Source organism: Aspergillus alliaceus (assembly GCF_009176365.1).
Source record: "Aspergillus alliaceus strain CBS 536.65 unplaced genomic scaffold BDW43scaffold_15, whole genome shotgun sequence".
NCBI lineage: Eukaryota > Fungi > Ascomycota > Eurotiomycetes > Eurotiales > Aspergillaceae > Aspergillus > Aspergillus alliaceus.
The window spans coordinates 334,492-345,605 of NW_022474698.1; the positions used below are offsets into that span (position 1 = coordinate 334,492).

At 48.4% G+C, this 11,114-nt stretch overlaps 3 protein-coding genes across 3 annotated transcripts; all 3 read right to left on the minus strand.

Annotated features, from left to right (window-relative positions):
- Positions 1-159: 159 nt before the first annotated feature.
- Positions 160-4,113, minus strand: BDW43DRAFT_299437 (uncharacterized protein; the record flags this gene model as incomplete). Its single annotated transcript, XM_032044720.1, has 6 exons — positions 160-1,909; positions 1,960-2,025; positions 2,077-2,478; positions 2,546-3,780; positions 3,841-3,910; positions 3,974-4,113. 6 exons carry the CDS (start codon positions 4,111-4,113, stop codon positions 160-162), a joined length of 3,663 nt encoding a protein of 1,220 aa, XP_031901577.1.
- A 711-nt stretch (positions 4,114-4,824) lies between these two features.
- BDW43DRAFT_272737 (eukaryotic translation initiation factor 4E) lies at positions 4,825-6,839 on the minus strand. Its single transcript, XM_032041566.1, has 3 exons — positions 6,379-6,839; positions 5,500-6,252; positions 4,825-5,440 (listed from the first exon to the last, which is right to left on the minus strand). The coding sequence occupies exons 1-3, from the start codon at positions 6,411-6,413 to the stop codon at positions 5,173-5,175; spliced, it is 1,056 nt and encodes a 351-aa protein (XP_031901578.1). The 5' UTR covers positions 6,414-6,839; the 3' UTR covers positions 4,825-5,172.
- Positions 6,840-7,688: 849 nt separating this feature from the next.
- Positions 7,689-10,209, minus strand: BDW43DRAFT_299438 (putative protein kinase; the record flags this gene model as incomplete). The annotated part of the gene is made up of 3 exons (XM_032044721.1): positions 7,689-7,896; positions 7,952-9,772; positions 9,881-10,209. 3 exons carry the CDS (start codon positions 10,207-10,209, stop codon positions 7,689-7,691), a joined length of 2,358 nt encoding a protein of 785 aa, XP_031901579.1.
- Positions 10,210-11,114: the final 905 nt, after the last annotated feature.

Genomic DNA, 11,114 nt, shown 5'->3' on the forward strand with positions numbered 1-11,114 from the left:
AGAGGAAACCCTCCTGCTCATAACCGAACGCCTAATTGAGTACCAACTCCTATAGGTTATTCGAAGAGGCTAAGGAAACGGAAAGAAAAGAAACAAAAAAAATGAGGGACATCACCTAAGGACGCGCCAACCATAGCGAAAGCTTGGTTGCATCGAAGTCTATCTGGGGGATTGTTTCGTAGATCGCGGATTCTTTATGTTGCTTAGATAAGGCGATTGTGTAATCTGTACTTCGACTTTCTGAGGCTTCATTGGCTGCCCAGTCTTCGCGGCCTTCTCCTTTCCTCTATATTCGACTGTACGAATAAGATCCTGATCCTCCACCGAATCCATCGCTGCTTGACCGCTCGGGAGGGACCCGTCTTGTTCCTTGACAGTCTTAGGCGAAGGGGCGCTAACTTCCTGGACTTGCTCCTGACTGTCAGGGACCTGGACTTCAACGAGATTATCATCTAGATCCTTGGATGCATTTGGAACACTGACTTCTACACGTGCGCTGGAAAGGTTCTTTGAGCTGGCCGCTCGTTGAGCACCTACTCTGCCCGTCTTTAAGTCGGCGCTAGCTGACTGGCTCGCGGCTGGCCCTTGTTTCCTATGGGGAGGCTTCTGCAAAGCTGGTTCAACAACCGCAGAGTTCCCGACTCGCGCGTCATCACTTTCCAGACCTTCGGTTGATATCGATGCATAAGATCCCAAGAGGTAGGATATTGGCTGCCTGTCTGCCATGGTTCTCTTTTCACTTGGTTTTTCAGGACCTAATTGCGCCTGTTCATCGTAGAGGTCATCGAGAAAACCTCGTAGTCGACGTCGAAGAAGACCGGATTTTAGAGGTGGCCAATCGTCCTCCGTCTTCATTTCTTTCCTAAGAAGCTTCCTGAAAAACAAGTCTGGGTCCTGAACGAACTTCTCCACGTATGCTAGGAGGTACAAACCGCAGTCTGAGTAGTTAGGCTGCAAAGGAATCGCTCGAGCTCTCATTCCCTTGATCAAGCCTTTTTCAATCTCAATGCCGCGCTTTGATTTAGCCTCCTCGTAAAGGTAATCGCGCAGATTACAGATTGTGGGCGATCGAGACAAATCTAGGGAGTCAAAAGTGACTATAATTGTTTGATGAGTATCAAATTTGGTGCCTCCAGGCTTTCCTCCAACCTTTCCCTTCTTCTTCGGGCCCTTCCGGGGAGATGTTGCCAGCCCGGGATTATCCTTCGTGTCAAGTTTCTGGGATGACTCCACCTTAGCTGCAGGGCTGTAGAACTTTGCGGGAGAAAAGGTGAGGTTCTCTTCTTGTTCCGGCCACTCTGTTGGAGGCAATATATGTGCACCGTCTTTAAGCTCTTCTTTATCTGACAAACTCATTGACTCGAACGATTGTAGGGTTACTGCGTCTTTTGCAGGTTCCAAATCTCTATGGCTGGTATTCGTCTCTTTACCAGCAGGAAATTGTTCGATGGGTTCGGGCGTTTCCGGAATTTCTCGAGCTTCACTATCAGGTGCAGCTGAACTGCCTTTGTCATATTCCACAGATTGTGGATCCCCGTTTCTTTCATTGGCAATACCAGGTAAGTTCGGTAGGTTGCAGATGATGGCAACGTACCAGTGGGCATTTTCATTGATAGGGACCACAATGTAATCGAATCCGAATATATCAACAGCACGAGTCCACTTCTGGACTCCTTCATAATTGATATTTCTTCTGCCCTTTGCATTTGTCAGGGTTGCAAAGAAGTATGAGTTGAAGAAATAGACTCTTTTCGCCACCTCCTTATTAGTTCGCTCTAAGTGATCCTCAAGAAAGCGCATATAGAAGCCTATAAGGTTATCATTCAAAAATTCGTTGTCACGCAGCCGTTCACGATCATGGGCATCGACCTCGGCTTTTTTCTTGCCAAAGCGGGGGTAGACAAGCGGTCTATCATAAGGTCAACGTGAATGATGCGGAGAACAGGAAGGAGGACATACTTATTCCACTTTTTGCCCTTATTATCAGGCTTTGGCTGAGGGTTATCATCTTCAGCTCCATCATCACTGCCACTTATATTAGATAGAATCGTCGATATGTAGCAACGGGTCACTCACCAAACGACTGTTGTTGCCGGAGCTCGACGCGACATGGACCGTGTAGCAGCTCGATTAGAAGAGGACAGTTCTGGGTGGAATCTCTTCACGGGTATTTCCACCCCTCCCTGTTGTTTTGAATTTGAGGAGATATCTCCTGTCCCACCAGCATTTGAGGTTTCCATGGTTTTCTTTGTTGTTGAAGGTTTGGAATGTTCCATAGAAGCGGTACCCGTAGACTGCATTTTTCCGGCAGTATGTCCGTTGCCGTCCTGCAAGGAGTCGGACAATTTCACCCTCCTGGCAACTTCTGGTGCCTCATTCACAATCGGTTTTTGATTGTTTTCACCAAAGCGCTCGGATTCATTCGTTTTGTTTTCCAAGTCTAGGGCCGTCCTATCAAATGCTTTCCTCAACCATTCGCTGTAACAACATAAGCTTCTGTGCAAGGCGTTCAAATAACAAATAGTGCAGGTAGACAAAAACATACTTGGACTTGTAGAACAGGTGGACCTGCTGTCCACGCAGCAATCCCTGTAGTAGATTACAAAAAGTTTCCTGTTCCTCAGACGTTGAGAACTCTATGTCCATCTCATCATCAAGTCCTCCTTTCCTTGAAAATTTAAGACGGACTTTACAGCTAGGCTGATTTCCTTGTAGGACTTTGTCAAGTCTCTGGAGTGAGAGCTTTTTGCCATTCCAAGGCAATATAATAATAGGCTCCGTAGTCTCTACACCGATTTCAAAGGCGTCACTTAACCGGCGCTCAGATGACCCAACCCGAACGAAAGTGGCATAAAAAATTTTAACAGCGGATTTTTCTCGTGAAGCCGGAGCTGTTCTCCGCTTGTCAGACTTCCGGTGGCGTTGAGACGAGCTCGTGAACACCGTAGGCTGTATATCGGACGGAGACGATAGTCGACCGATGGTGCTAGGCCGTTCTTCAGCCTCGGATTTGGACATCATGATTTCATCCTCCTGATATTGTCTCAGAGACACGGGTGCTCGCTCGACAGTTGCGTCTCCTTGCAGCTCATCGGGGCTATCCCTCGAACCGTCTGGGCGTTTCTGATTTGTCGTTAATTGCTGTGTTCGTGAAATTAAACCAGTTTGCTGTTCTGCAGGAGAATAGGGAGGTATCTCGATACTGGGGATCATCTCATGCTTTACAGCTCGATCGGGCCACGCGAGTTTGGTCTGTTCCGGATCCATATTGAATGCCAGCGCCCGCCTCTCTCTGACTGCGTTTTCAGAAGATCGCTCCTCATGGTCACCACCCGAAGATAATTGATGGTTCTTTTTAGAGCCTTGGTTGGGGGTTCGAGGGGGTCTCATGCTCCTCTCCACATTCCGGTACTCATCAACCTTGTTGCGCTTGGAACTCGAATCTCGTGGTTTCGCTTTCCCTGAACGTTGGCTCAAGGAAGGTGACAAACGTGTCGAATGTCCAGCGGAGGATGTGTTATCTGGGGGTAATTGTTCCATTATGTCATCATCGGAGATGCTTATAACACCTCCGGATGTGTCCTGGCTCTCCCGGCGCCGACGTTTTGACGGCCTCTCTTGATGCTCGTTTACGACACCATTTTCTGGATGGGTGATGCTGCTTCCAGGGCCCCTTTGATTACCACTGCCTCGTTCTGATTTCCCTCGCGCACGAACTGGTCCACTCTCTCGAGCTCTTCCTGAAAGTGTATTGTAAGGTTTGAACGATGACGGAATATTCTATTGCCATATAATTAGAAAAAAAAAAGACCGACAATAGCGCGGGGTTCGATAGCATACCACCTTACTCTTGCGACCAACCTTTTGCCCCACACTGCCAGGTACGATCTTGACCGCACCGGGATCAGATCTAAAAGCGACCGCTTGTAAGCTCTTCGCCACCATTATTCGATGAGATAGAGGTAAGACGCACCGTACGGCATGACCAGGCAATAGCCTTTCTTCGTCGTTTTGAGTAGGTGGAAGTTTCTGGCTCCGCGTCGACTTATCCTCTCCGAGTCTGCCGTCCAATATATCAGCATACCCGGAATCGCTTGTGCGGTGCGAGGTCATATTTACAGACGACGCATCCCTACTCCCGGTTGAGGGATGGTCTGGCGTGATTGTAGACGTACAGATTGGGAAGATTGGGGTCTTTCAGCATAGCTATGGGGTGACTGGATCTGAAAAAGCAAAAAATTTAGCCCGTGCGTATACGTATAGTCCAACTCCCGGCGGAGAGAGATATAAATATCCAAAGACAACCATATAATTTTGCCGTAAGAAGAAATAGGATGATATTTCTTAATATAGAAAAAAAAAGCAAAATGAAAGAGGAAGCATACATTTAAGCAGTGAATCAGCGTGTCAAAAGAAGAATCTACAGGCAGAGATTCATTCCTCTCACCGGACGTCTGTGTCCGTCGCACTTGATCAGAAGTCACATCAAACGGGAAAAGGTTGGCTGTGGTTGGTCGAGATTCAGTGGGCTCACTGGGGATCCAGTTGGACAAAAGTTCTGAAATTCTCCCAAACATGTATTCACGTCACGAATCATTGCATCGCTAGGACAGTTTAGCAGATAGCTAATTCTCATGCACACTGAGGGGGAAGTTCAATGGGGAGAAAGAAAGTATCATGACGGCGGAAGAAAGGCGGTGGGAGAGGCTTTTTGCCGCATGATTAAATTTATTAAATGCGGAAATTTAAATAACAGCCATTCATGAGGTAGAGTTTAGTTTTAAAAATAATATTTATATAGTTGACAAACAGTGACAAACACTAAGCACAGTTAGAACCTACAAATGGTAACTCTAGGCTTCATCAATACATATCACATCAATACCAATCAATCGAATCGACAAAAGAGTTCGGAGATAGATACATTTCAGTACCAATGCAAATCACCTGGCAGTGATTACGGATTACGCTACACCAACCAGGCGCCCCTAAAAAGCTCCTTTTAACTTGCAAAGCGCACCACGCATAAGAATAGAACAATGACAGGAATTGAAAACAAGCCCAAGTCAAAACAGACGCAGTATTCGCCCCAATGCCCCGATCCCAGATCGTCCCAATTATTTTTTGTTTTCTTTACTATACAGGACCATATATTAGGCTCAAATAATCATGTCACGACGTTGTGCCCTTTCCTTTATCCCCCGTAGGATCATCATTAGCTGTAACCCTCCGTCGATCTGCGCCAACGTTGTGATGTTGGCTGTTGTTGTTGTGATGATGGTGATGATGATGGTGGTGGTGGTGATGGTGGCCGTTGTTTCCCGCAGCCTTTTCCTGGCGAGCTTGATCAATGGCAGAGCGTTGAGCAATGCTATCATCGTGGCTCTTCCATACAATGTTGGTGTCTACTGGGAAGCCTAGCAAACGTTTGATCGTTTCCCTGCACTGCATTAGGAGAGAACGAAGGGATTTCCAAGATAATCCGACAATGAAACTTACCTGATCTTTATGTTGCGCCCACCGTCAATCCTGGTCCAGACACTCAACACATCCTCACCACTCCGTACACTAAGGACAGCTCCACAAACTTCATCACCAGCCTCCGCAAACTGATCACCAACCATAGCCAACAGAAGATCCTCCCAATACCGATCAGCAACGCCCTTCTTCAATCTAACCACCCATTTCCCACCCTTCTTGTTGGCATCATCTTCCCATACAGGACGAATACCCTTCTTGAAAATATGATAGTCGGAAACGGTGGGGAGAAGAGAGGGTCGCTTCAAATGCGAATATATCGACCAGAAACTCTCGACAGATGATATAGACGCAAGGGGGACGGTGGACTTTTCGTAATCGGAATATTTAGGTGTGGGCGGACGGTACCAAATTACCCAGGTAGACTTAAGAGGGTGCTCTTTGATGGCAGTACCAGCGGCCTTGGCCTTCAAACCTTCCACTGAGTCATGTTCCACAGGGTTATCTCGTTTCTCGAGGGGTGTCTTGAGGTCGGAGCCGCCGGGGGTTTTGGGGGCACCAAATGATGCAAAAGCGCCGGATCCCAAGCCGAATGCAGAGGAGGCGTTAGTCGACGGGGAGGACACACCACCTGAAAGAGGTGATAGAGCGTTAAAGGGGTTGGATCGACCGTGGGAGCTATCAGGACCAAAACGCTTTGTGCGGGGAAGTTCGACTCTGGCACCACCGTCTTTGCCGTCTGTTCCCGTCATAGACAGAGACAACTTGGAGGAGCTAGACAAAGGTGAAATATCAGCGAACATGTCTCATTTTTTCCAATGGCATAAATAGAATATACAAGTGAAAGGGGGCTTTTTGTTTTATGAGAAAAAAATCGAAAGAAGAAATCAATATACATACTTAGATCGGCGAGTCCAAAGATTTGCGTTATCCATAATAGCTACCTAATAAGACGGCTCAGGAAACGAGCGGTCATCAGGCAATAAAACGGAGAAATTGGCGGCTTAACTGCGTAGGGTAAAAACCGAATGATACCGTATACCTGGAAAGCGCTAAGATGTTCAATGGAGACAAAACGGTAAGTGGCAATTCAAGGACCCAAAAAAAGAAGATAGAAAGAAAGGAAAAATCTAGAAGACTAATATACTAATTAAAACAAGATGGGCGAGTAAGAACAATGGATGCTAAATAAAGGGAGTAGAAATCGTGATCGTGATCGTGAACGTTAAGCAGGAGAGGTGGGGGGAAGAATGCGCGGATTGCAAGATTGAACTGGAAGAACTCAAGTCACTGTCCGCTCAATTGGAAGAAATGGATAATTATTGCCCTTCGCGTTCGACCATTTCTTCGAGCTCCCTCTTCGACCAATCAGTACCGGGCCCGCTCTCAGCCGCCCGCGCCGTAGTTTTTCCTTCCGTTCCATCTTTTCCTTTAAATTCTTCCCGTTCCCTTCCTTCTGTTCTACATCTTTACAACAAACCCAAGACCACCAACTCAAATCATCGCCAGCTGCAACTTTTCATATCCACTGCACTGGCGACTCCGATGAGTGTGTCGAGAACAATTATTCAAACCCGCATCTAAAACCATCATCACGAGGGCTTCTTGGGGCTTCCATGATGCGATGATGACCTGATTGACGGGACATTCCTTCCTGGAATATTAGAATCTATCAAAAAAGGTAGACCTTGTTCGCGGTCACTATTAGACTTGATGTACTCACAACTGGTGCGTTCTTTCCTTTTCTCGGCCGTCTTGATCTTGAAGAATCCACCGACCAGCTCATGAAGAAAACTTTCATTCTCTGGTAAACCGAGGTGCTCAACCGCTTGTCTACACTGCCTTTCTGGCTCGGCTGGTTGAGTGTGAGGTTCAAAGGCAAAGTCTGATCTGTTGCATTTCCTTTTGATAGCATCCGTGGATGGCTGCTTTTTTGCTTCAATCCTCATTCACTGACCTACAAATAATAGACTAAATGCAACCATCCGCATGGACGCATAACTAGTAGGAGTACCGAATGACGGTTTATAGTATTGTTTTAATACACCTCGAATGGGAAAATTCTATACACTCTCGTTACACTAGTAGTTTTGATAATAATAAGTACTGGATATCTGTTGTCAAAATGCGTGGCCATAACTCTTCATCGTGGAAATACCCTGGGCATGAATTTTGGAACAAACACGAATCGTGCCTCCTTAGGCATCGACTTATTGTTCTGTCGGCTGTATTGAAACCTGCGAGTCCTCAGTATCTTGCCTTGCACGTTTGGTTTCTCTTTCACTGGGCGGCGCTGAAGTGCCAGCTTTCCGTTTTTCTTTGTCTCTGATATACTCGGCGCGACGAGCTTCCCTGTCCTTCTCCTTGCGGAGTGCTTTGGATTCAAACTCATGCCAATCACCCTCGATGTTCTCCAACCTAGAAATCCATTAGATATGAAACAAAGAATATCGTATATCGCTCGAACACTTACTCAATGGCCTGTTGCGGCCTTGGCTCCTCGGAAACAAAGTAAGGATGCGCCAGTATCTCCTCAGCAGTTGGCCGTTTTGCAGGGTCATAACGGAAGATTTGAGAAACCAGGTCCAGAGCGGCTGGTGTCAAAATGTGACCGTAAAGCTCTTCAAAGACTCTTTTCTTTCGCTCAGTCGGCCGCATCAACTCGAACCATGGCATCTCAACAATGTCTGGCCACTCTGCCCGCGTCGGTGTTCCGAGGCTGTTGTAGAGCTTTTCCATTTGGCTGATCTCACCACCTTCGCCCGGGAAGACAGCTTTCTTCGTGAACATCTCGACGTACACGCAAGCTGCACTCCAAACATCAACAGCCGGACCATATCTGGTTTCACCCAGGAGAAGCTCCGGCGGTCGATACCATATAGTAATGACACGATTCGTATAGTCAAGTTGGCGACTCTTTGAGAAAAATCTAGCCAAACCGAAATCGGCATATTTGAGCTGTCCGCGGTTGCTAATGAGAATATTGGCGGCCTTGATATCGCGATGCAACACTCCACGATGATGTAAGTAGCTCAAGCCTTCAAACATCTGCTTAGCTAGGTCCTTTTTGTGGGCTGCCGTAAGCGTGAAAGTTGGATGATTGATGAGACCAGTAAGGTCATGGGAGAGATACTCGAACACCATGAAGCACTCGTTCCTCTCAACCATGACTTCCAGCAAGCTGACGACATTATGATTGCGGAGGTGCTGCAGCAACTTGATCTCTCGCACAGCTGTGACAGGGAACCCGTCCTTCTCGCCTTCCATTCGTATTTTCTTCAAAGCCACCTTTCCTTGGGTGTACACGTGAATTGCTTTAAAAACCTTTCCATACGTACCGGCTCCAATGACAGATTCATTCCCGGGTTTCCGATAATAAACGGAGTCCGATTTGGCAAATTCTTCGGGTAGAGTCGGGCGTGGCTTTGGTCGAGTCAGAATCTTAGGCTGCTTCTTCGGTTCTGGGGAGCGATCCCGACGGCGTTCGGGACGGAAATCTTGCCTTCGGTCACCTCTTCTCCTGTCATGGCGATGATCGAAGCGGTGATCGTCTCTTCGAGTATCACGCCTATCCCTAGGATCACGGATTCCGCGAGGGTCCCGGAAATCACGTCGGTCATTTCTCCCCCTATCCCGATCTCTTTCACGATGCCGTTCTCTTTCACGCTCTCGGTCACGATCACGACGGTCAAAGCGTAGCTCGGGTTTGAATTTAGGAGGAGGGACACTCGCCATCTTATTGCGAGGTGGTTCGGCAGCCCGGGGGGGGGGCTCTCGAGCCAGCATCCTCTGTGCCAAATCCGGGACGGGTTTAGGAGCAGGAGCAGGAGTTGTCTTCGCCTTGAAAGCAAAACTGATTTTGCCGCCTTTATTAGGTGTTACAGAGATATCGGGCTGCCCTGTAGTAGTTGGTAGAATTTTCTGAGAGTCACCATTTTCCGAGCCTGGCTTTTCACCGTCAACTGGACGATCTTGTCCAGCCTTGTCAGCACCCACTGGTATCTGATCTTCTGTGGGAAGTGGAGGTGGAGGACTCTGTGACGGCTTCCCATGTGTTGTATGGGAGCTATGAGGCCCTCGACCCCGGGATCCGAAACCACCCCATTGAACACTGTTAAAATTACCCCGGCCACGAGGCGATGGTGCATTGCTGTAGCTTTGAGAGCCTGAACCAGAGAATCTACGGGCGCCTCCCTGGTTCTGATAGTTTCCGCGATAACCCGAAGGACCTCCACGAGGGCCAGTGGGGATATTGTTTGGGAAAAACTGGTTCTGTGGTCCAGTTGGTGGCTGTCTGTATGGAGGAGAACGACTAAATTTGCCCTTACGTCAGCACCAGCACAAATTGATTTGTTGGGATATAAGAAAGGGAGGGGAAGGTGAGAAGAAGATGAAAACGTACCCCTGATGTGAAGGCTGTTGCCCATTCCACCCACCCCGTCCACCAGAATACGGAGAAGTAGACTGTGGAGAACCATGGTAGGAATTAGATGATGTTACGTATTGCGGCGACGTGGAATACTGCTTCGCTTCAAGGTGCGAACGTAGATTTGAAGGCTTGCTATCCCGTGCATCAGATGCCCGCACCCCATGCATCGGAACCGCCTCACGTGTGGTGTCTCCGTCTACCGAAGCACTAGCAATATCGACATCAAAACTTGGAATTGGCCGAGGAGGGGAAGGAGATCTGAGAGGGTTGCCCGCTGACTGGATTGGTCTAGTCGAATGCATCGTTATAGATTCTCGGCGGGAGATGGTAGATAACTTTGAACCGACAGAGTCTGCCGAATGGCGAGATACAGATCGGTACCGTGACTCGCCTTCGATATCGTCTCCAGGATGGCCACGAGGATGGTTGTAAAATTTAGCCCCACGAATGGGAGACTTAGAGTATCTTGGGCAGGAAGAATTTCGTCGATCAGTGTCGTCCTTCCGGCGGTCTCTCCCTCGTCGAGGTGATTTTCGACCTGACCTACCGCGACCTGGGAAACGTCCTCGACCCCGTTTATGTGGAAAACCTCGCTCAGGATCGTCACCTTGTTTACTATACGGGTGGTGAGGAGGGTCTTGGTTAGAACGACGGGGATACAACCCAGATGAAGGACTTCGCGTTCTTTTGCGTTTTGATGGAGGGGGCGTAGAGGGAGATTGGTCTCTGGGGTAGTCTCTCTCGATCGGCCTATCAACCTCCAAAGAATGCTGCGACTCGAGGTCGGGATACTCAGTCGGTTTGGGCGATGAGTGACGACCGAAGTTCTGACTCGGCTGGAAGTCTAATGAAGGGCCTGGGGAAACACGAGCAGACGCAGTGCTAGGAGAAAATTCACGGTGTGAACGGTGTCCTTCGTTATCAGCCTGCGCGAAAGAACGCGGTGGTGGCGACCGTCCTAAATGGTCGGCTCTGCCTCCTTTGGGTCGGCGGCGACGTTGTCGTTCACGGTATCTCTCCCTCCCCCTATCGCGGTGCGATCCTCGCGACCTGTGCCTTTCCCGATCTCGTTGGTCTCTAGTGTCGTTGGAGGCTCTCCACTGATCTCTCAACACCGGACTCCTACGGGACCCAGCCATGTAAACTTCTTCAACTGCATCTGGTTTAAATAGAAGGAGGTAAAAAGGCAGTAGGGATCAGATAGACT